The 21,927-nt window shown below is 35.1% G+C and overlaps 3 protein-coding genes across 12 annotated transcripts; 1 reads left to right on the forward strand and 2 right to left on the reverse strand.

Annotated features, from left to right (window-relative positions):
- Window positions 1-686: 686 nt before the first annotated feature.
- On the reverse strand, window positions 687-10,190 carry LOC137009322 (carcinoembryonic antigen-related cell adhesion molecule 2-like). Of its 5 annotated transcripts, none has more exons than XM_067371435.1 (12): window positions 10,077-10,190; window positions 9,004-9,119; window positions 6,146-6,409; window positions 5,710-6,030; window positions 4,781-5,074; window positions 4,303-4,599; window positions 3,564-3,650; window positions 3,366-3,415; window positions 3,221-3,286; window positions 2,621-2,680; window positions 2,066-2,122; window positions 689-1,255 (listed from the first exon to the last, which is right to left on the reverse strand). In XM_067371435.1, exons 2-12 carry the CDS (start codon window positions 9,077-9,079, stop codon window positions 1,142-1,144), a joined length of 1,686 nt encoding a protein of 561 aa, XP_067227536.1. In that variant the 5' UTR covers window positions 9,080-9,119; window positions 10,077-10,190; the 3' UTR covers window positions 689-1,141. The 5 variants fall into 5 exon arrangements, with proteins under 5 accessions (XP_067227537.1, XP_067227536.1, XP_067227539.1 ...); XM_067371434.1 differs by having other exon boundaries at window positions 692-1,255; window positions 6,146-6,418; XM_067371436.1 differs by lacking the exons at window positions 9,004-9,119; window positions 10,077-10,190 and adding an exon at window positions 7,679-7,778 and having other exon boundaries at window positions 687-1,255.
- On the forward strand, window positions 9,405-10,812 carry LOC137008822 (PRELI domain-containing protein 1, mitochondrial-like). The gene is made up of 4 exons (XM_067370538.1): window positions 9,405-9,432; window positions 10,021-10,193; window positions 10,434-10,512; window positions 10,661-10,812. Exons 1-4 carry the CDS (start codon window positions 9,405-9,407, stop codon window positions 10,750-10,752), a joined length of 372 nt encoding a protein of 123 aa, XP_067226639.1. The 3' UTR covers window positions 10,753-10,812.
- Window positions 10,645-21,656, reverse strand: LOC137009323 (carcinoembryonic antigen-related cell adhesion molecule 2-like). Of its 6 annotated transcripts, none has more exons than XM_067371442.1 (10): window positions 21,531-21,656; window positions 17,004-17,276; window positions 16,568-16,888; window positions 15,601-15,894; window positions 15,123-15,419; window positions 14,202-14,297; window positions 13,561-13,611; window positions 13,419-13,483; window positions 12,151-12,240; window positions 10,645-10,687 (listed from the first exon to the last, which is right to left on the reverse strand). In XM_067371442.1, exons 1-9 carry the CDS (start codon window positions 21,532-21,534, stop codon window positions 12,178-12,180), a joined length of 1,464 nt encoding a protein of 487 aa, XP_067227543.1. In that variant the 5' UTR covers window positions 21,535-21,656; the 3' UTR covers window positions 10,645-10,687; window positions 12,151-12,177. The 6 variants fall into 6 exon arrangements, with proteins under 6 accessions (XP_067227543.1, XP_067227542.1, XP_067227544.1 ...); XM_067371441.1 differs by having other exon boundaries at window positions 17,004-17,267; window positions 21,553-21,649; XM_067371443.1 differs by having other exon boundaries at window positions 17,004-17,267; window positions 21,531-21,648.
- Between the last annotated feature and the right edge of the window lie 271 nt (window positions 21,657-21,927).

A 21,927-nucleotide genomic window follows, 5' to 3' on the forward strand; every position in this document is an offset into this window, starting at 1 on the left:
GAAATGAAAACTCAGGGAAAGATACTTTGCAATTGTGTACGACTGACACCGTCCCGCTGCAGTGTGTGTTTCTGACTAAAGCTTTATAGGTTATAGTTTATATACTGTAATAATGATCATTTTATCAAATCACTTTATGGAAAATAATTCATTGAATTTCAGGTCACAAGTTTGAAGCGATAAACTTAAAGCTGTGCCTCTGACTCTGCTAATGTTTTAATTAGTTTCTAGTAATAATATGGAAAAAACACCATCATTACAATCTAGAAAGCACCGAACAATATCATTCTGAGAATTTGTTTAACTTATTAAACTATGTTTTGTTGTAATATTTGTTTTGCTCTATTTAGATATGTTTGTAATCGCATTTCCTGAACCACTGATTTAGTGTGAAATGTCAGGAAATGTTTCAGGATGAGGAATATTGATGTGGAAATTAATATTTCACTGTTCTGTAATTGTATCAATTTTGCTTTTGTTTGAAAAGATGAAATATGGACTCTTTAAATAAAGAAACCAATGACGAAACTGTTGAGAATAATTACATTTACATTTAGTTTTAGAGAATAATTACAATTACAAGCTGCGACCGTTTTAAAGATGCTTTATTTTAGTAGCATTGAAATCAACTAAATGAAAATAAGAAATATTGCCTTGAGGTTTTTTTTACTGTATTTTATTTAAAATGTATTTTATTTCAAGTGACAAAAATAACAATACTGCATAAAGACATTTTTTTCATAATTCTACAAGTTTCTTCAAGAAGCTAAAACCAGAACTTGCAGTGAAAACTACAATAAATGGACATTTCACAAATTTGAGCAATTATATGGTTTTGAACCAAATTATTTTTCACAAACATAATATGTAGCCTCATACAGTCACTGCCAATGAAGAAAAGAAATTAATACATTAAATTGAATGAAACAGAATTGCAATCATCTTACAAAATGCAAAAATAGAAATGTAACAGTTTATTCAAACAGTGTCAATTTTTACAAACTGTAAATTATGACACTAAATTAAGCTAGTAGGATAAACACAGTAAAAAGCAAATTCTGTTAATGTAAAAGCAATCAAACTCTTTAAAATGATTATAAAACAATAACGCGACTGAAAATGTTTGTTTTTGGTAAGTGCGTCATGTTTTATCTTTTTGCACACTTGCGTAGACGACGGCCTCCTCAGTGTTCATCTGTAGAGATCTTGGTTTGTGAGATTTGCTGCAGACTACAGATGAGTATGTGACATCATCCTGCAGAGATAATAAACACAATTATACTATTGCCGTTTGGATATACAGAGTCAAATTTAGCTTAACCCTCTGGTCCTCCTCACGTGGCGGTCAAACATGACCAAATTTATTATTTCAATGAAATGAATGTACTATATTTTAGTTTGATAATGTTTTAATGTAATATTTTGTATGTTTAGGGGATTTTATGGTACTATTCAATATATTTATGCAGTAGTTTATAGACCATTTATTCATTTTTGACCATAGACCTGAAAATGAAATTTCCAGCTTAAAATGTATCTTGAATCTTAAATCTTGAATGCTTTCGAGCACAGACTTAAGTTTTAAAGAAGACGAAATTGAATTTTATAAAACTTAAAATGTATAATGAAAAATGCACAAATACTATTTTCAAATTTTATATGAAATATATATTTTCGTAAACATGTTTTACTCTTAAGCTGCACAAAAAAAAGCCATGAATCTAAAGAAGTTGTGTTCCAAATTTGAGTTTGATATCTCAAAAAATGAGCTTTCAGCAAGAGTTTGTTTGGGTGCAGTACCAAGTGCTTCCACTAGATTAAATTCGTCTCCCATTCATTTCCAATGCACTCATTTTTTTATCTTGATTTAAGAATGTTTAGATATTTGTACTGGAAAACAAGACAGAAATACTGTGGATGAAAACATTTTTGCAGTGTATGTATGCACATTTTATGTTTGGCTACAATTTCAAGCATTTAGGCAGAAGCATTTAAATCAAACGTTTTTAAAAATTATGAAAAATGTGAATGTAAATAAGTGTGTCCAAAAGCTGTGCACACTCACCTGAGCAGATCTGCCATTGCTCACGTCTGCCATAGTAGAATAAACAACCTCCTCCTCCTACAAACACAAGCCTTCTTTAACACAAACACACGTGCTACAAACAAACCTTTCTGCACATACACTGATCTTCATATGTCTGAAACGTGGAATATTGTTTCGCCATGGAATTTTTTTCTCACAATTCTGACTATTTTTCTTGCAGTTGTGATTAAAAAAAAAAAAAGTATTGCGAGTTATAAACTCGAATTTGGTAAAAAATAAAACTATTGCGAGAAATAAAGTCAGAATTGTGAGAAACTAAAAATGTAAAAAACAATTAGTTGCAAGATATAAATTCAAAATTGCAAAAAATAGTCAGAATTGCAAGATATAAACTCAATTTTAAAAAAATCAGTTGCAAGATATAAACAATTGCAAAAATTGTCAGAATTGTGATAAACTCAATGTCAAAAAAAAAGTCATAAAATGTGAGATTTAAAAAAAAAGAAAAAAAAACACAATTACCTTTTTTTATATTTATTCTGTGTCGGAAACAAGCAAAATCCCAACACTCACCTTTCTACAAGTCCTTTTTCCCTCTTTAATGTGTTTGATGCTTGAGTAAGTCACATCATCCTGAGAGACAACAGGTTATTCACCATGTTATTGCAAGAAGAAAGATTAGTGCAAACATTTAATATGTATTAATCTGCTAATAAACAAACATTTTATTACCAAAACCTATACATAATTTTTATACACTTCTACAGCAGATTTAGTTCACAACCTAAATATGATATTCATTTACAATAATCAATACTAAAATTCTGCATTAGTAACTTTTAACAGCATTTGTTCTCCGACGATATTCCGGTTCATTGAATTTGATTTGTGAATGAATCATTTAGTGCAATTTATGAAGCAGTTCAACAGGAATCAGCTCGTTTTTGAATCGAACATCACTATTGCGTCTTAGTTTGAGTATCAGCGATTTCTTCAGTTTGAAATATTGAGGAATGATATGTTTTTATGAAATGAAGTAAAAAGTACAATTTTATGCTTTTGGTGGCAGTGAACTAAAAGTAAAAGTTTCCCAAAATAGAAATACTCAGATAAAGTACAGATACTTGGAAAAAATGACTACAGTAGCGAAATAAAACTGTTGCGTTTAAGTACCTGTTGTTGGTTTTCTGCAGGTTTTCCTCTGTTAATCTTCATCACAGTGGAGTACGTCACATCATCCTACAAACACAAACATCATTTTATTTCATATATTAATACTTTATTTATGCCATGATCTGATTATGAATATTTCAGTCACCTGATGATCTGGTCTCTGGGTCACTCGGGTTCCTCTCCTTCCCTTTTTTGCTGTAAGATTATAATGATAATATCATTTTTTTTTTCTGTGATCATTGTACTCTAGAGCAGTGCTCAGTTGCATAAACCACCTAAAGTGTAATCTTCTCTTAGGATTGCAGAGTGTTGCAGAAAATGACCTGGTTTTGTGTGTTCATACCCTGTGTGAATCTCCAGCAGATGAATCCAGTCAGGAGCAGACAGATCAGAAACATCAGGGAGTATCTGAGACGACTTTTGCTGAAATCTGCAGAACACACACAGAGGAAGTTCCCATAATGCTTAAATAAGAGTTACAAAAATATCAAGTGTGTTTCACTACCCTTTATGCAGTTTATTTTAGGGACGCCTCCACATGCAGTCACTTCCTGTTTGCTTACTATAGGGTTTAAAAACATTAAAATAGATCCACTTTTTATCAGGTGACATAATGACTAGTTGACTGTACATTATCCCTTTTATTAAATGACTTTAATAAATAAATATTTAAGTATTTTCAGGAATATAAGTCATGTTTTTTTATCATCTGAAATGCACTGTATTGCACGTTTATAATGGAATTAACATCAACCATGCAATTGCAAGTAATTATACCTCACAGTTCGAGGGAAAAAACATTTCCCGCAATTCCGAGTTTAAATACAAACTTAGACTTAAAACCTAAAAACATGTTTCCCACACCTAACGAAAAATAAAAAGGTAATTGTGACTTTATCTCTCAATACCGACTTTATTTCTCAGAATTTCAAGTGTATTACTTGAAAGTTTCTACAAATCATTCTGTGAGCGAACCCAAAGTCTCAAGGGAATGCAAAACAATCTGCGAGTGAACGCAAAGTTTCTCGGGAACGCATCCTCACGCAGATAAAGTTTCTGAACACAGATCTGACGTGTTTTACCTGTAACAGTGAGATTTATGCTTCTGGATTGTTTTCCATTGACTGTACACTCATATAATCCTCCGTCAGCCTCAGTCAGGTTTGAGATCCGTAAAGAGAGATTATGAGGAGAATCTCTAAGGATCTGGAAGCGTCCGCTGACATCTTTAGAATCTGAAACCAGGGTCTCATTTACAGCTGCAAGCTTCCATTCAACATGTTTTGGTTTGGTTTTTGGATCTTCACAGGAACATGGAAGCGTCACGGATTCTCCTGGATATGAGATGATAGTGTTTGGATGTTTGGATAAAACACAGCCTGCAGGACGACAAAACAACTCAAGATAAGAGACAAGCCCAAACACATTAGTGTGTAAACATTTATTAAAGAAGCTTGTTTTCACCATGGAATAAAAAAGCTAATTGCGACTTATTATCATGACTTCTGACTTTATAAGCTCTGTATAACGCATATATCTAGGAAGTTGAATGTGTTTTACCTTTAACTGTGAGGCTGGTACGAGTGGATGTTTTGTTATTAACTGTGCATATGTAAGTCCCCTGGTCATCTTCAGTCAGATTGGATATCAGCAGAGAGAGATTTGATGGCGTTGTCTTATTAAACATGTGGACTCTGGCTCTGTAACGTAAAGTTTCATTGGACACTTCTGTCCCTTGGGTCCATTTGAAGCTCTCAGGTTTGGATTTTGGGTCTTTGCATGAGCAGGACAGAAGTACAGAATCACCTGGATACTTCGTTTCAGGTTCCCTCTCAGTCTCTGATAGTGTGCATCCTGTAGGAAAAGACATTTGTGTTACACTCTTAAAAGTAAAGGTTCTTAATTGCCATCATTGGTTCCATGGAGTCTTTCCATCGCACAAACAGTTCTTTATAGTGGAAAAGGGTTCTTTAGGTTATTAAAATAAAAGGTAAAAGAAATTAAAGACCAGATAACTTTGAACAAATGTTCTATTAATGTTACTGGAAGAAATGTTGAATGTTCCCTTTCTTCATTTTTCAAACATTATGAGAATGTTATTTTTTGAATGTTCTCTGAAAATATAAAAAAAAAAAAAAAAAAAAAAGATGTATAAATGTTTTTGTGCTAATGATTTGAAAGCATAATTTAAGACCAGATAATTTTGAACAAATGTTCTATTAACGTTACATGAAGAACGTTTGTACAGGACTTTGAGAGAACCTTGTCAGAACGTTCTGAGAACATTTCCTTTTAGCTGAGATTGAGAACTTCATTTGGGTCAAATGAGGAATGACCTCTGACCTCTAGTACAAAAAAACATGTTTTAGAACTCAAAATTTCCTTCTCAATCCAATCTAGTGAAACTGAGTTGTAAAGAATCTTGATTCACACAAAAAAAAAACAAACAAAAAAAAACATGAAAAAGTGAGAATCCATCTTTTCTTCACCTTTAACAGTGAGATTGAAGCTCTTGTGTTGATTCTCATTAATCCAGCATGAATACAGTCCTTCATATTTCTCCGTCAGGTTAGAAATCAGCAGAGAGAAATTTCCTGTATTTTTACCAAACATGTGAAATCTGCCCTGATAGAGTGGGTACAGTTCAGTAGAGTTAGTCGTCTGGTTTATTTCTCTGTTGTTTGGTAATTTCCATCTGATCTTGTCTGGATTATATCGAGCGCTGCATTTGACCAAACAAGACAGAAACACTGATTCCCCTGAATATCTGCTGATCGACTCTGATGCTTCATTCGCTGATAGAGAACAACCTGCAAACACAGAAGATAATCATATTTGATTATTACAGACATTAACTGTTTGACTTTGTGTGGATTATGGCTGATCTGCATTTATTATTATTAAAATAACACAAGCATTCCTCACCTTCAATGATTAGATCAACCTGCTTGACGGAATTACACCAATATGATCCTGTGTCGTCTACAGTCAGTCGATTGATGGACAGTGAGAGATTCCCGTGAATCTGAACTCTGTCTTTATATCGCTGATCCTTGATGACGTTCACTGGGTTTTGTGTTTCTTGTATATCTGTGCGCTGCCACTGGACGTCTTTATGCTGTGAGTTTTCATCCCTGCAGTGCAGCAGCACAGACTCTCCTGGAGAACAGCTGATGACTGAATATGCTTCTGTGCAGCCTAAACAAACACAAAACACAGAAAACCTTCTGAAACAGGATTATTTCCTTCTGCACATTCACCAAAAACTATAGTCTCTTCAGAGGAATTGAAACATCTACACTCAAACATGAACTGAATAAAATACTAAATAAAAAGTAGTGTTGATCTCATTTCAGTATTTGCATTCATTAAATTATTTTATTAATATATTTACGTTATAATGATCATGATTAGAGATCTGTATTTCCATAAAACAACTCAACGCTAAAATAAACATTCAGATAGGGTGAACTGTCCTAATGTGGGACACCTAAGGTTTAGTGTTTGTAGGTCCCGCATAAATACATGAATGCCAGTGAGATTATGGGCAGAGAGTTCAGAAGCCAAGAATCGAAACTTTGAAGCTTTTTTGGTAATGCCACAAGATGGCGCTTCGGTAGCGTGGACGCCATTTTGGGGTCAAAATGCCAACTGGACAATACAAACCATCGTATCTTACGTACCCAAAATCAGTGAATCTCACAGCCAAGTCAGAAAATTTCTCAAATTAAGTCATCAGTAAATTTTATGACAGCTACAGTAAATGTTGTATTGTCTTATATATGTTTTATGGAATCCAACCAGAAGCTTATACACAATTATTATTTCCAAGGATCAGCATTCTCCTCTAAAAGTGATCAGGCAGACCAAACTGTCGTGGAGACTTTAAACTTTGAGGGCTGGTAGTGCTCACACCGCCTACAACATCACCAAGGCTCACCCCGATTGGCCTGATGGGGGCGCTACAGCAGTCAGAAGTACGAAACGGCTCATAACCCCTGAACCGTTAGGCCCAGGCTAGTGTCTTATATCGTTGGAATCCTTGGCTCAAGGCGGACAAGATGAATGTTTTCTTAATCGTGGGCAAAATTTCAGGTATTTTGTTTTTTTGAAAAACCTACTTTTGCAAAATAGTCCTATGTTTTTGACTCAGTCGGAACTAAACCAGTACAGAAATGTCCACTGGAGTCTGCATATCAATAATTATCAAAATTCAAATATTGACATTTTGGTTCAAGGTTGCCAAGGGGCACCTAAACGTACGATGTGGGCGGAGCCACTTCTACTAAAATGGACTCAAGAACGAAATGAGATATTTGCACCAAACTCGGTTCACGTGTGTAGCGGCTCAATATTGTTGGTCATGATTAAAAACAAAACAAACAAAAAAACGCGTTGATTGGCCACTTGGTGGCGCTATAACTTGAAAAATCATGAAAACAGCTGTAACTACTCAACTGTTGGTCCGATCAACTTGAAATTTGGCATGCAGTGTCTTGGTCCAAGGGGGCATGACGGTCTATGAGGACATTGGCATATCTCAAAAAACAGGGCTGCCATCAACCAATGAAGTTTAAGCACCTGTTAACGGAGGCCAATCAGAACGAAACTTGTGGACATGTTCAACTCATGGGCCTGGAGGTCTGTAAGAATTGAAAGAAATCGGCCACAAGTTGGCGCTAATGAGTTTTACGCCTCAGTAATCACGTGGTGTTTCACACATCCACACAATATGCATATCATTTGACAGATCTCCTCATGCTGAACAACTAATGCTGTCAATCAAATCGTTCATTAATTATTCATCAATAGCTGAAAAACCTTTTGTAAACTAGTCCTAGGTTTTTTCCCCCGACAGGACAAAAACCAGTGCAGAGCAATTTTCTGGACTTCTGATCAATAATTATCAAAAAAAAAAAAAAAAAAAGTTTACCCTTTGGGTCGCTATAACAGGGTAATTTAGAAAATGGGTGTGGCTAAATATACCCAAAAGCCTATAAGTCGTAAAAGAAAACTCAGAACTTCATGGAATATAGTTCAAGGTTTCAAGGTTTTGTCATTCAAAATCCCTTTAAACTATAAAAATCCTTATAATAACATTACAAATCACATTTTGTCAAGGTTTACCACTTCATTTGTTAATTTCTCTGTGTTTGTTTTGGCATATATCAGCTGTTCCTCTATGATTTCAATGGTTAAACCCCGATAAATGCATTTTTATTAATATTAATATTATCATAGACTTTTCATCATCCCACATTAGGAAGCTGCAGACTGTTTTAGATAACTTGCACTAAGAGCACTAATATGTCTATCATTTCTTTAATGAATGTGTTATCTGCATTTTCTCATCCTGGGGTTTTAAAATGGTATTGGGTGGATTTAATGTTTTGGCCACACATCACAATATGTCACATATGTTTTTTTTAACCATGGTTTTATATGCCGCACAAGAAACTGATCCAAAACTATCACTGACATGTCTTCACAGTTCATCAATCTTAAGCGCAATCAAGAGTCTCACTAGTCGACTCAAAACAGTGAAGACGTCGCACCAACTGACTTCATCTAAAATCTCATCTTCTTCTGTTTAAGGTCTATTTTTATGAAAAAAAAATTATATTTTTATTCAGCAAGGACGCATACAATTCTCATAGAAATAAAAGCAGAAGTACTGCACAAACAAAAACCACCGTTATAAAATGAAGTATGTTTCATTGACTGATGAAAGTCAGTTTGTGTTATAAATGCCAAAACTCACTCATATTGTTGTTAAGATGTACCTGTTGTGAAGTGAAGTCCAGCGCAGAGCAGAAAAACACACAAGAACATCACATCTGAAGTCTGTAGCACAGCCATTACTCTCTTCTCTTCATTACCTCTTCTGCGTTCACACTCTCTGATGGACAGATGAGAAAAAGAGAAGTGTTTGATTTTTCTTTAGACAGTCACCACTTCCTGAGAAGTTCTGTCCTTTGATCAAAATGCTGTACATACTTGATAATCTGAACAACTCAGAAGGATAACATGTACATCTAAATAAAGCATTTCAGAAAAAGAAAAAAAACATTCCATGGATGATGTATTAAACGTTTTAAGAACATTATTAAATACCAGATAACTGAACGAACGTTCTATAACGTTAGCCAAGGTTCTGAGAACGTTCCTTGTTTTTATTTGGATTATGTCTCTCAGTCACAACAACTATACCTGTGTCATTCCTGGGATTCGCTGATATTTCAGTCCCTCCGACTTTTTAAAGTGGTGGTTCACCAAAATTAATTGCTAAAATCTTTTAACAATTCTTTGGTATGTCCATTACAATAAATAAAGATTATTATTAAAACAATAATTAGTAGCTCATTAAAACAATTACAGAAGACCATTAATAAACATTCAGAAATACAACAAGAACAAATAAACTAATTACAAACAAAACAGACAAATAAATATAACAAAAAAAAAAAAAAATAAGTAAACAGTCTCAAGTTTTTTAAGATTATGTAGTGGTATTCAGATAAGTGATAATAAGTGAAAGAATATAAAACAACACTGCGTAGTCTTACTGTACACAAAATATAGATTAATCCTTATTAAAGCTACTGAATTTATTTAGTCATGATCAGAAAGTGATTTTCCTTTGTTATTTGTTGTTTGATTATCAGGTTTATTAGGCTGCTGTCACTTTAAGAGTGAATGCACTGATCCAATATACTGTTACACACTCGTTTTCCTTCTGTTTACTTAAGACATATGTTTGTGATTATTCTCCAAAAAGGCATTTTGACCTTTATTTAAAGCTGATGTGTGTGTGTGTGTGTGTGTGTGTGTGTGTGTGTGTGTGTGTGTGTGTTACCAGCGTGTGGTGGAGCGCTGTGTGTTTCTCGGCGAGCAGGATCGGCCCGTCTGGACGCGGATCACCAGAGAAGCCTGGATCTCATCAGGACTCTTCGGCCTTTCCAGACCGATACAGGTAATCATGTGATCCATGTGATCAGCAGACACATTTCCTGTCAACTTTCTGCTTTCACCAACAACAACAACAACAACAACAACAACAGCCCCAAACACTAAAAAACAAGCAAGAGAAAAGATATTTAGAGATTGGGAGTTGACCTGAATGTTCATAAGTTTGTGTGTCAGAGAACCGTTGGTGTGAAATGTGGCTCTTGTCAGCATTAAACGTTAATAGTGTTTCTTCTTCTTCCTGTAGGAGTTTGGTTTGGCCAGATTCAGGAGTAATCAGGCGAAAGCTATGAAGGGTTTGGAGCACGCGCTGTCAAATCTACAGAGTAAGAAATATATTAATAAATGTTTAATGTGTGTAAACGAAAGATTAAATCAAGTAATGTCAGTGTTACTTCCTCTTTCCACTGGTGTTTATCAGTGTTAAATGTGACAGAAAGCAAGTATCATGTTTCTGTGTGTCCTTCAATTCAGACGCATCGACCGCATCTCATGGAGATTCTGCAGAGAAACACAAGAACCTGAATTCAGCCTCCAAAGCCCAGAAACCCCAGCAATACATCTGATCAATATAAACAGAGTGAACTTCATGAAACCTGTCGGGTAACATATCCTGGTCACGAGAAAATCACGTTCAGATCAGTTCAGATGTTTTGCTTCATGTGATTATTTTTATGACAATTCTCATTCTTTGATGCAAGTTTTGACTATTTCGTTTTTTAATTTCAGAATTATGACTTTGATATCATAATGTTTACTGTTTATGTCAAAAAGGTTTACTTTTATGATTTTTATGTCAACTTCAACTTTTTAAAGTTTTGACTTATATGCCAATTTCAATTTGTCATAATTATAAATTGTCATAATTTTGACTGTCAACTTTTTTTGACTTTCCATCTCCTAAATATGTCTTAGTATGTCAGTTTCTACTTTTTATGTCTTAATTATGACTTTGATGTCATAATGTCGACTGTTTGTCAGTTTTGGCTTTTAATGATATAAACGACTTATTGCAATCGACTTATGTTATAATTATGACTGTCAATTTCAATGTTTTGTCGTAATTATGAATTTTGTCATAATTTTGACTGTCAATTTTGACTTTTCATGTTATATTATGATCAATTTTGATTTGTCAATTATACCTTGTCATAATTTCGACTTTTCATCTCCTAAATATGACTTAGTATGTCAATTTTGAGTTGTCATAATTATTATTTTTTAAATGTTTATTAGTTTTGACTTGTCAATTTCAACGTGTCCGTTTTGACTTAGTATGCCTATTTCAACTTATTGTCATAATTATGAATTTTGTCATAATTTCGACTGTTTGTCAATTTCAACTTTAAGTCATAATTTTGACTTTCCATTTGCTAAATATGATTTGTAATGAAAATAAGAAATATTGCCTTAAAACTCGCTGAAATAAAACAAGTTTGAGTTTTTTTTTACTGTATTTTATTTAAAATTATTTTATTTCAAGTGACAAAAATAACAATGCTGCATAAAAAGACTTTTCTGTTCTTCTGTTTATTTTTTCATAATTCTACAAGTTTCTTCAAGAAGCTAAAACCAGAACTTGCTGTGAAAACAATAAATTTCTCAAATTATTTGAGCAGTTATACGGTTTTGAACCAAACTTTTTTTCACAAACATAATATGTAGCCTCATACAGTCACTGCAAATGAAGAAATGAAATGAAGAAATATATTAAATTGAATGAAACAGAATTGCACAATCATCTTACAAAATGCAAACATAGAAATGTAACAGTTTATTCAAACAGTGTCAATTTTTACAAACTGTAAATTATGACACTAAATTAAGCTAGTAGGATAAACACAGTAAAAAGCAAATTCTGTTAATGTAAAAGCAGTCAAACTCTTTAAAATGATTATAAAACAGTAACCCGACTGAAAATGTTTGTCTTTGGTAAGTGTGTCATGTTTTATCTTTTTGCACACTTGCGTAGACGACGGCCTCCTCAGTGTTCATCTGTAGAGATCTTGATTTGTGAAAGTGCAGTACACTACAGATGAGTATGTGTCATCATCCTGGAAAAATAAAAAACACACACAATTATACTATACTATACTTATACATGTCTAAAATTAGTGGAAGCTTGTTTTCCGTCATCGAATAAAAAAATAAAAAAGGTATAAAAATTTTTTTTACTTTATCTCACAATTCTGACTATTTTTCTTGCAATTACAAATTTATATCTCACATTTGCAAGAAATAGATTCTGAATTGTGAGATAAAAAGTCAAGAATTGCGAGATTTAAACTCAAAATTGCAAAACAATGTCGGAATCACAAGATAAAAAGTCAGAATTTGCGAGAAAAAAAAAAGTTGGAATGGCAAGATATAAACACAAAATTGTGTGTTTGTTATATTTATCAGAGTATACAAACTTCATAACCACACCCCTCATGCAAATCACAAAAAGAAAATCTCCCGCTTGAGAATTAGACATTTCTCATTGGTCAAGCCAAGACTTTCTGTAGAAGGTAAATACCCCCGGGCAGAACACTTTTCCCTCTTCCCTCTTCTTTCCCTCTACAACTTCGGACCGAACCATCAAGAATTTCTCAGCCTGCAGATCCGGATGCTCCAACAGCTAAGGCATTCTGCAAATATCGTACATTTGAACACTAAAAAGTGATTTAGAATTAATTTGTGAACCACTTTGTTAGCAAACGTGCTTTATTACTGAGGAAACTGATGGTCCTTCCAGCTTGTTTAATTGACTCTTCTCATCGCTTCATTCCCCTGTTATGATACGGTTCAAATTCATTTTCTATGTATGCGTGATTTGTATGTATGTGTTTGTTAGTTTAGTTATGTTTTTTTTTATTTAGTTAATAAAACTTGTGCACAATACATAATTGATTCCGACTCCCTGCCTGCGAATAACTGTCACTTTAATGATCAATACTGAGTGTTCACAGAGTAGCAACATCTAGTTAATCTGATTAACTGATTAAAATATTCATAACTAATCATAATGAATAATCATACTGAGTTATGAATAATTATTAGCATTTCCCCTTTGAGCTTATTTCGCTACAATAAAGTCAGAATTGCGAGAAATAAAGTGAAATGAAGTGGAGTAAAAAGTACATTATGCTTTCGAAGGCAGTGAACTACAAGTAAAAGTTTCCTAAAATAAAAGTGCAGATACTTGAAAAAATGAGTACACTAGCAAAATAAAACAATTGTGTTTAAGTACCTGTTGTTGTTTTTTTGCGTGTTTTTCACTGTTAATCAGCATCACAGTGGAGTATGTCAGATCATCAAACACAAATATCATTTTATTTGGATTTCATTTATGAATAGCTTATGCCGTGATCTGATTATGAATATTTCAGTCACCTGATGATCTGGTCTCTGGGTCACTCGGCTTCCTCTCCTTCCCTTGTTTGCTGTAAGATTATAATGACTTCAGTTATTTCTGTGATCATTGTACTCTAGAGCAGCTCAGTTGCATAAACCGCCTTAAGTTACCCTTAAACTGAAGAGTGATGCAGAAAATAACACTTGAGTGTTAATTAAAGGGATAGTTCACCCTAAAATCATCATTTATTCACCATGGTGTTATTCTAATGTCATATGCCATTCTTTCTTTTACGGACCACAAAGGAGAATTTGTAAAAAATGTTCCGCTCCTGGAATATAATGGCAGTGAGTTTATATATATGAGAGGAGAAATAAAACTCCACCCTGAACAGCTTATGATCAGCTGAACTTTCCATGTTGTTACGGTAGAAACGCAGCACCATGAGCACCCCCAACCTAAAATCTTCCCGCGCCCCTGGCTTTCATGCACGTCTTTCAAAATAAAAGTCTCGCATCAGACAATTATTCAGAATTACGTTATTTGTTGTTGTTGTTTTCTTTGACTGCACACTTTTGTGCATCGGTTGAGAATCGCTTATCTAAATGATCAAAAATCCCTGTACTAGAGCACAGTTCATGATTCCCACAGTGTTGTGCTGGTTTTGTGTGTTCATACCCCGTGTGAATCTCCAACAGATGAATCCGGTCAGGAGCAGCAGCATCAGACAGATCAGAAATATCAGGGAGTATTTGAGATAATTTTTGCTTAAATCTGCAGAACACACACAGAGGAAGTTCCCATAATGCTCAAATAAGAGTTAAATCTCTTCACTTATAGAACTGCGGTAATACTCACACAGCTATCATAAAGATTCATCATGAATGTTCCCATTTACAGTAACAGCAATTCAAATGCTTTTTTTTTTTTTTTTGTAAAAAAATGTCTTCTTTTTAATATTATTTTATTATTAATATGTTATTCCCCCTCACACACAGTCACCTCCTGCTTGCTCAATGTAGGCGTTAAAGACATTAATATCTAAACGCTACAAAAACAACGCTATACAAAAACTTTTCCCATCATCATATAAACACAACATAACTAGTACTTTGACAATGACCAGTTGACTGTACATCAGTTTTATTACAAGGCTGATTAAAATAAATAAATAAATACAGTATTTTCTGTAATACAAGTCTGTTATATAGTGCTTTTTATCATCTTAAATGTGCTGTGACTTATTTCAAAGTGACTTGTGTAATGCAATTAACGACAAGCACTGGTTTATATCTCACAAAAAAAATCTGAATTGCGAGATATAAACTTATAAATTGAGACTTTTTTCCCCACACAATTCCAAGTTTAAAGTTAAATATTTAAAGATAAGAATTCAAAATTGTGATACAAAAAGTCGCAATTACCTTTTTTTTTATATAAATTATTTCCCAGGGGAACGAATTTGCAAACGAAAGCAAACTTTCTCAGGGAACACAAAACATTTTGCAAACGAAAAAGCTTCTTGGGGGAAATCTTCTAGGCAAACCGTTTGATCCTCACGCAGATCAAGTTTCTGAACACAGATCTGACGTGTTTTACCTGTAACAGTGAGATTTATGCTTCTGGATTGTTTTCCATTGACTGTACACTCATATAATCCTCCGTCAGCCTCAGTCAGGTTTGAGATCCGTAAAGAGAGATTATGAGGAGAATCTCTAAGGATCTGGAAGCGTCCGCTGACATCTTTAGAATCTGAAACTAGAATCTCATTTAAAGCTGCTTGCTTCCATTCAACGTGTTTTGGTTTGGTTTTTGGATCTTCACAGGAACATGGAAGCGTCACGGATTCTCCTGGATATGAGATGAGAGTGTTTGGATGTTTGGATAAAACACAGCCTGCAGGACGACAAAACAACTCAATATAAGAGACAAGCCCAAACACATTAGTGTGTAAACATTTATTAAAGAAGCTTGTTTTCACCATGGAATAAAAAAGCTAATTGCGACTTTTTATCATGACTTCTGACTTTATAAGCTCTGTATAACGCATATATCTAGGAAGTTGAATGTGTTTTACCTTTAACTGTGAGGCTGGTACGAGTGGATGTTTTGTTATTAACTGTGCATATGTAAGTCCCCTGGTCATCTTCAGTCAGATTGGATATCAGCAGAGAGAGATTTGATGGCGTTGTCTTATTAAACATGTGGACTCTGGCTCTGTAACGTAAAGTTTCATTGGACACTTCTGTCCCTTGGGTCCATTTGAAGCTCTCAGGTTTGGATTTTGGGTCTTTGCATGAGCAGGACAGAAGTACAGAATCACCTGGATACTTCGTTTCAGGTTCCCTCTCAGTCTCTGATAGTGTGCATCCTGTAGGAAAAGACATTTGTGTTACACTCTTTAAAGTAAAGGTTCTTAATTGCCATCATTGGTTCCATGGAGTCTTTCCATCGCACAAACAGTTCTTTATAATGGAAAAGGGTTCTTTAGGTTATTAAAATAAAAGGTAAAAGAAATTAAAGACCAGATAACTTTGAACGAATGTTCTATTAATGTTACTGGAAGAATGTTGAATGTTCCCTTTCTTCATTTTTCAAACATTATGAGAATGTTATTTTTTGAATGTTCTCTGAAAATATTTAAAAAATGTTCAAACATCCAAAAAAAAAAAAAAAAAAAAAAAAAAAACAAATGATGTATAAATGTTTTTGTGGCATTGACTTGAAAGCATAATTTAAGACCAGATAATTTTGAACAAATGTTCTATTAACGTTACATGAAGAACGTTTGTACAGGACTTTGAGAGAACCTTGTCAGAACGTTCTGAGAACATTTCCTTTTAGCTGAGATTGAGAACTTCGTTTGGGTCAAATGAGGAATGACCTCTGACCTCTAGTACAAAAAAACATGTTTTAGAACTCAAAATTTCCTTCTCAATCCAAAAAGACAATCTAGTGAAACTGAGTTGTAAAGCATCTTGATTCACACAAAAAAAAAAAAAAAAAAAAAAACACGAAAAAGTGAGAATCCATCAATTCTTTACCTTTAACAGTGAGACTGAAGCTCTTGTGTTGATTCTCATTAATCCAGCATGAATACAGTCCTTCATATTTCTCCGTCAGGTTAGAAATCAGCAGAGAGAAATTTCCTGTTTTTTCACCAGACATGTGAAATCTGCCCTGATAGAGTGTGTACAGTTCAGTAGAGTTAGTCGTCTGGTTTATTTCTCTGTTGTTTGGTAATTTCCATCTGATCTTGTCTGGATTATATCGAGTGCTGCATTTGACCAAACAAGACAGAAACACTGATTCCCCTGAATATCTGCTGATCGACTCTGATGCTTCATTCGCTGATAGAGAACAACCTGCAAACACAGAATATAATCATATTTGATTATTACAGACATTAACTGTTTGACTTTATGTGGATTATGGTTGGTCTGCATGTATTATTATTAAAATAACAAAAGCATTCCTCACCTTCAATGATTAGATGAAGCAGCTCTGTGAAATTACACCAATATGATCCTGTGTCGTCTACAGTCAGTCGATTGATGGACAGTGAGAGATTCCTGTGAATCTGAACTCTGTCTTTATATCGCTGATCCTTGATGACGTTCACTGGGTTTTGTGTTTCTTGTATATCTGTGCGCTGCCACTGGACGTCTTTATGCTGTGAGTTTTCATCCCTGCAGTGCAGCAGCACAGACTCTCCTGGAGAACAGCTGATGACTGAATATGCTTCTGTGCAGCCTAAACAAACACAAAACACAGAAAACCTTCTGAAACAGGATTATTTCCTTCTGCACATTCACCAAAAACTATAGTCTCTTCAGAGGAATTGAAACATCTACACTCAAACATGAACTGAATAAAATACTAAATAAAAAGTAGTGTTGATCTCATATTTGCATTCATTAAATTATTTTATTTATACATTTACATTATACAGATCACAATCAGATATTTCCATAAAAAAAAACTCAACACTAAACATTCAGATAGGATGAATTGCCCTAAAGTGGGACACTTTAGTTTTAGTGTTTGTAGGCCCCGCATAAATACATGAATGCCAGTGAGACTCTGGGCAAAGACCTAGTGGAGTAATAGTAAGTAATAACATTATTAATATTATTAGGGCCCGAGCACCGATGGTGTGAGGACCGTATTGGAATTGCTCCGTTTCTTCTTCTTCTTCTCCAAAGTAAATCGCATTTTTGAGGGCCTAAACGTGCTCGAAAACTCATTAAACTTTGCACACGCGTCAGAAGTGGTGAAAATTTATGTCTGTTATGGGTCGCAGCTAGCCTGGATGCCAGCCGAACTTAGCCCCGCCCACAACATTTTGAGGTCGGGGAGTTCGGTCTGGACTCGATCCGTAGAGGAGTAATTAAGGTGCGTTCACGCGGCCTCGTAATTCCTGTAGTTACGAGATTCTAGCTTGTAAAAAGCGTTCACGTCCTCGTAGAGATCGTAATTACAGCTGGTAAGCTGGGAGTTTTCTGAAAGCTCCCACATGTACCACGTGGCCGCTGTACCACCTGACCGCTGTAGATTGATTTAGGCGTTGATAGTGGTGCCATGGAAACGCTTAATTCCCAGTCCAAGGACGTGAACAGCTCCGAATATAACGTCACGTGTTGTCATTTCAAGATACCTATGGCGAGCCGTTTTAACATTTAACAGCTAGACTGGATATGCGTCGCGGATATCTGCATTTCAGTTTTGCCTCGTCGAAAAGAACATTTCAGATGTCCGCAACTACATTCTTCCTATCCATAATTGTCATTTCAGATATCCACAAAGACATTCTTCCTAGGACAAATGACATCATTTTTGTCATTCATTTGTATGGGGTTTATCATTACAGATATCTACAATTCAGTTGCAGATATCCACTATGTGAATTACGGATATCTGTAACTGAATTGTAGATATCTGTAATTCCAGTTTGAGATCTACAATTTGATTCTGATTAGTCACAACTCCAGTTCAAGATATCTTTAATTCAGCTCAATTCAAGATATCTACATGTTCCTTTTCAGATATCTCAAATTAAGTTTTGACTAGGTCTAATGACGTTGTAGATATCTGTAACCGGAATTATGACTAGTCAAAATGGCGTTGTAGATATCTCAAACTGGAGTTAGGGATAGTCATAATTTAATTGTAGATATCTATTATCAAGTTATGGATATCTTGAAATTAATTTTGATTAGAGATATCTGAAATCTGAGATATCGGTAACTTTCATTCCGCCTAGTCAAAATGTAATTGCAGATATCTCGAATTAAGTTTTGACTAGGCGAAATGACGTTGCAGATATCTTTATGCAAATCAGGCCGGCACTTTTAGGCGGGAGCAGAGCGTGTTGTTGTTCTAATCATTCAAATCGCGCCTGTTAACTCGTAATTAGCACTGATTGCCACCATGCCATAATCACTAGTCATAATGACGTTTGAGATATCTTTAACCTTCATTCTGCCTAGGCAAAACTGAAATACGGATATCTGCAATTGTCATTTAAGATGTGTGACAAGTTGAATGTCGTTTTCAATGACGTCATTGCAGATATCTGTAGCTAATTCAGTTTCGCCTAGTCAAAACTGCATTACAGATATCTCAATCTGTCGTTTCGACTAGTCACAATTACGTTACAGATATCTCGAATGACAATTCCGACTATCCAAAATGTAATTACAACTAGTCAGAAAGACGTTGGTGATATCTACAACGTTAATTCCGGATAGTCGAACTTAACTTTTAAATGTTAAAACGGCTTTCCATACGTATCAGACTCATATTCTGACTAGAATTGAGTATGACCACGTCAGGCTAGGTCGCAGCATTAGTCGTGGCAAAATGGCTCGATAGCGCCATCTAACGTACAGCCCCTACATTACACTAGGGTTTTGAAATTCGGTACACACATTTATCAGCCTGATACCTACAAAAAAAGTCTCTTGGAGCGAAATCCGAAACCGAACAGGAAGTCAGATATTTTGAATTAATTCACCATTTTGTGCATTTTCCAGTTGTACTTTAACGAACTCCTCCTAGAGCTTTAATCAGATCAATGTCATTTTTGGTCAGTCTAATCTAAAGGCCTTTGTGACGTTAAATTGTGAAGATCTAGAGTTTTCACTGAAGGGCGTGTCCGTGGCGGCCTGACAAAGTTTGATGTTTTAGCCATGAAACAGGAAGTTGTTGTAACTCAGGCATACAATGTCTGATCTGCTCCAAACTTCACAAGAGTGATAAAAGTCCTAGCCTAAAGACATCTATATGACAATATTCAGTTAGCTATAGCGCCACCTGCTGGCAGCAGGAAGTGTGGCACTTTTACATGATTTTGCCATAATTCTCCTGTATTCACTCGCTTACATGCATGTCGCCCACTGTTCACTGTTTTCCTGAGGCCAACAGGTGGCGGTGAGCCCGGGTGCGAGGGCCCTTTCATCTTTAATTATTATTATTATCATAGAATTTGCCCTGTTATCATTGGCTTTTCAGTATCCCACATTAGGAAGCTGCAGACTGTTTTAGATAACTTGCACTAAGAGCACTAATATGTCTATCATTTGAAGAGTTTATTTGCAAAAACAGATAACTCCATTTTTATGAATTCTCACAAATCATGTTTTTTTTATTGTGCATTCCAATTAATAACAATCAAACTGCAGTTGGGCTGTTTTGATTAAGTAATGATAACTCTAAAAAATATAGGTAAATTAAAAAATTAAAATTCATTGAAAGTATGTTATATATATATATTAAAAGTTTGTTTTTTAGCAAAAGCAGATAACTCCAACAGTCGTTTTTTGGCAAAAGCAGATAACTCCACATTTCATGTTTCATAGTTAAACAAAACCCAAGTAATTGCATTTAAAACACTCTCAAACACACATGTGCACACACACACACACACACACACACACACACAAACAGATCGGCACACACATACACACACACACACACACACACACGCGCGCAAGCACGCTCTCTCTCTCTCAAACAAACACACACACACACACACACACACACACAGATCGGCACACAAGTACACACACACGCACTAATCCACACACGCACGTGCGCGCGCGCGCACACACACACACAAGCAAAAGGACAACCAATTTTTCAGCATGTAAGTCGTGTATGGTGTACAAGGACTTACAGGAGTCGAAATCATAAATCCTCGATCACTTTTAGTGAGCTTTGATAAAACTTCCCTCAGCTAGCGCGTCTTTTTGAAGTGACTAGAAGCCTTGTCACCTGACCTGAATACTGCGCGCTGATTCGCTAAAACGGACTTATTGGTTTCTGTCTGTACACAAACAAGGGCGCTTGTCGGCTTCTGCTGTAAAACGTGAACTTGCGATGCCTGAAAGTGGGCAAAACCGGCTCTTCTGACAAAATGGATTTAGGGTACAGAACGTGCTATATATGGAGAATAATGCACAGCACTTAGTTCATTTTTTTTTGAAAATGGCGTTTATCGGTTTTTGCAAATGAACTCTTCATTTCTTTAATGAATGCGTTATCTGCATTTTCTCATCCTGGGGTTTTTAAAATGCTATTGGGTGGATTTAATGTTTTGGATACACATCACAATATGTCACAGAAGTCTGAAATGCAAAATATATCCCACATTAGGCCAATTCTCCCTAAGGATTTTTTTTACCATTGTTTTATATGCCGCACAAGAAACAGACTTTAACTGATCCAAAACTATCACACTGACATGCCTTCAGTTCATCAAATGTTAAGCACAATCAAGAGTCTCACTAGTCGACTCAACAGTGAAGACGTCACACCAGCGACTTTATCTAAAATCTTCTTCTGCTTAAGGTCTGATTTTATGAAAAATGTATATTTTTATTTAGCAAGGATGCATACAATTCTCATAGAAATGAAAGCAGAAGTACTGCACAAACAGAATCCAGCTGTTATAGACTGAAGCAGGATGTGTTTCATTGATGAAAATAAATAAATGCCAAAACTCACTCATATTGTTGTTAAGATGTACCTGTTGTGAAGTGAAGTCCAGCGCAGAGCAGAAAAACACACAAGAACATCACATCTGAAGTCTGTAGCACAGCCATTACTCTCTTCTCTTCATTACTTCCTCTGCGTTCACACTCTCTGATGGACAGATGAGAAAAAGAGAAGTGTTTGATTTTTCTTTAGACAGTCACCACTTCCTGAGAAGTTCTGTCCTTTGATCAAAGAACAGCTCAGAAGGAAAACATGTTCATCTAACTAAAGCATTTCAGAAAAAAAAAATGTTCCATGGATGATGTATTAAACGTTTTAAGAACATTATTAAATACCAGATAACTGAACGAACGTTCTATAACGTTAGCCAAGGTTCTGAGAACGTTCCTTGTTTTTAGCTGGATTT

Source organism: Chanodichthys erythropterus, chromosome 20 (assembly GCF_024489055.1).
Source record: "Chanodichthys erythropterus isolate Z2021 chromosome 20, ASM2448905v1, whole genome shotgun sequence".
Lineage (NCBI taxonomy): Eukaryota > Metazoa > Chordata > Actinopteri > Cypriniformes > Xenocyprididae > Chanodichthys > Chanodichthys erythropterus.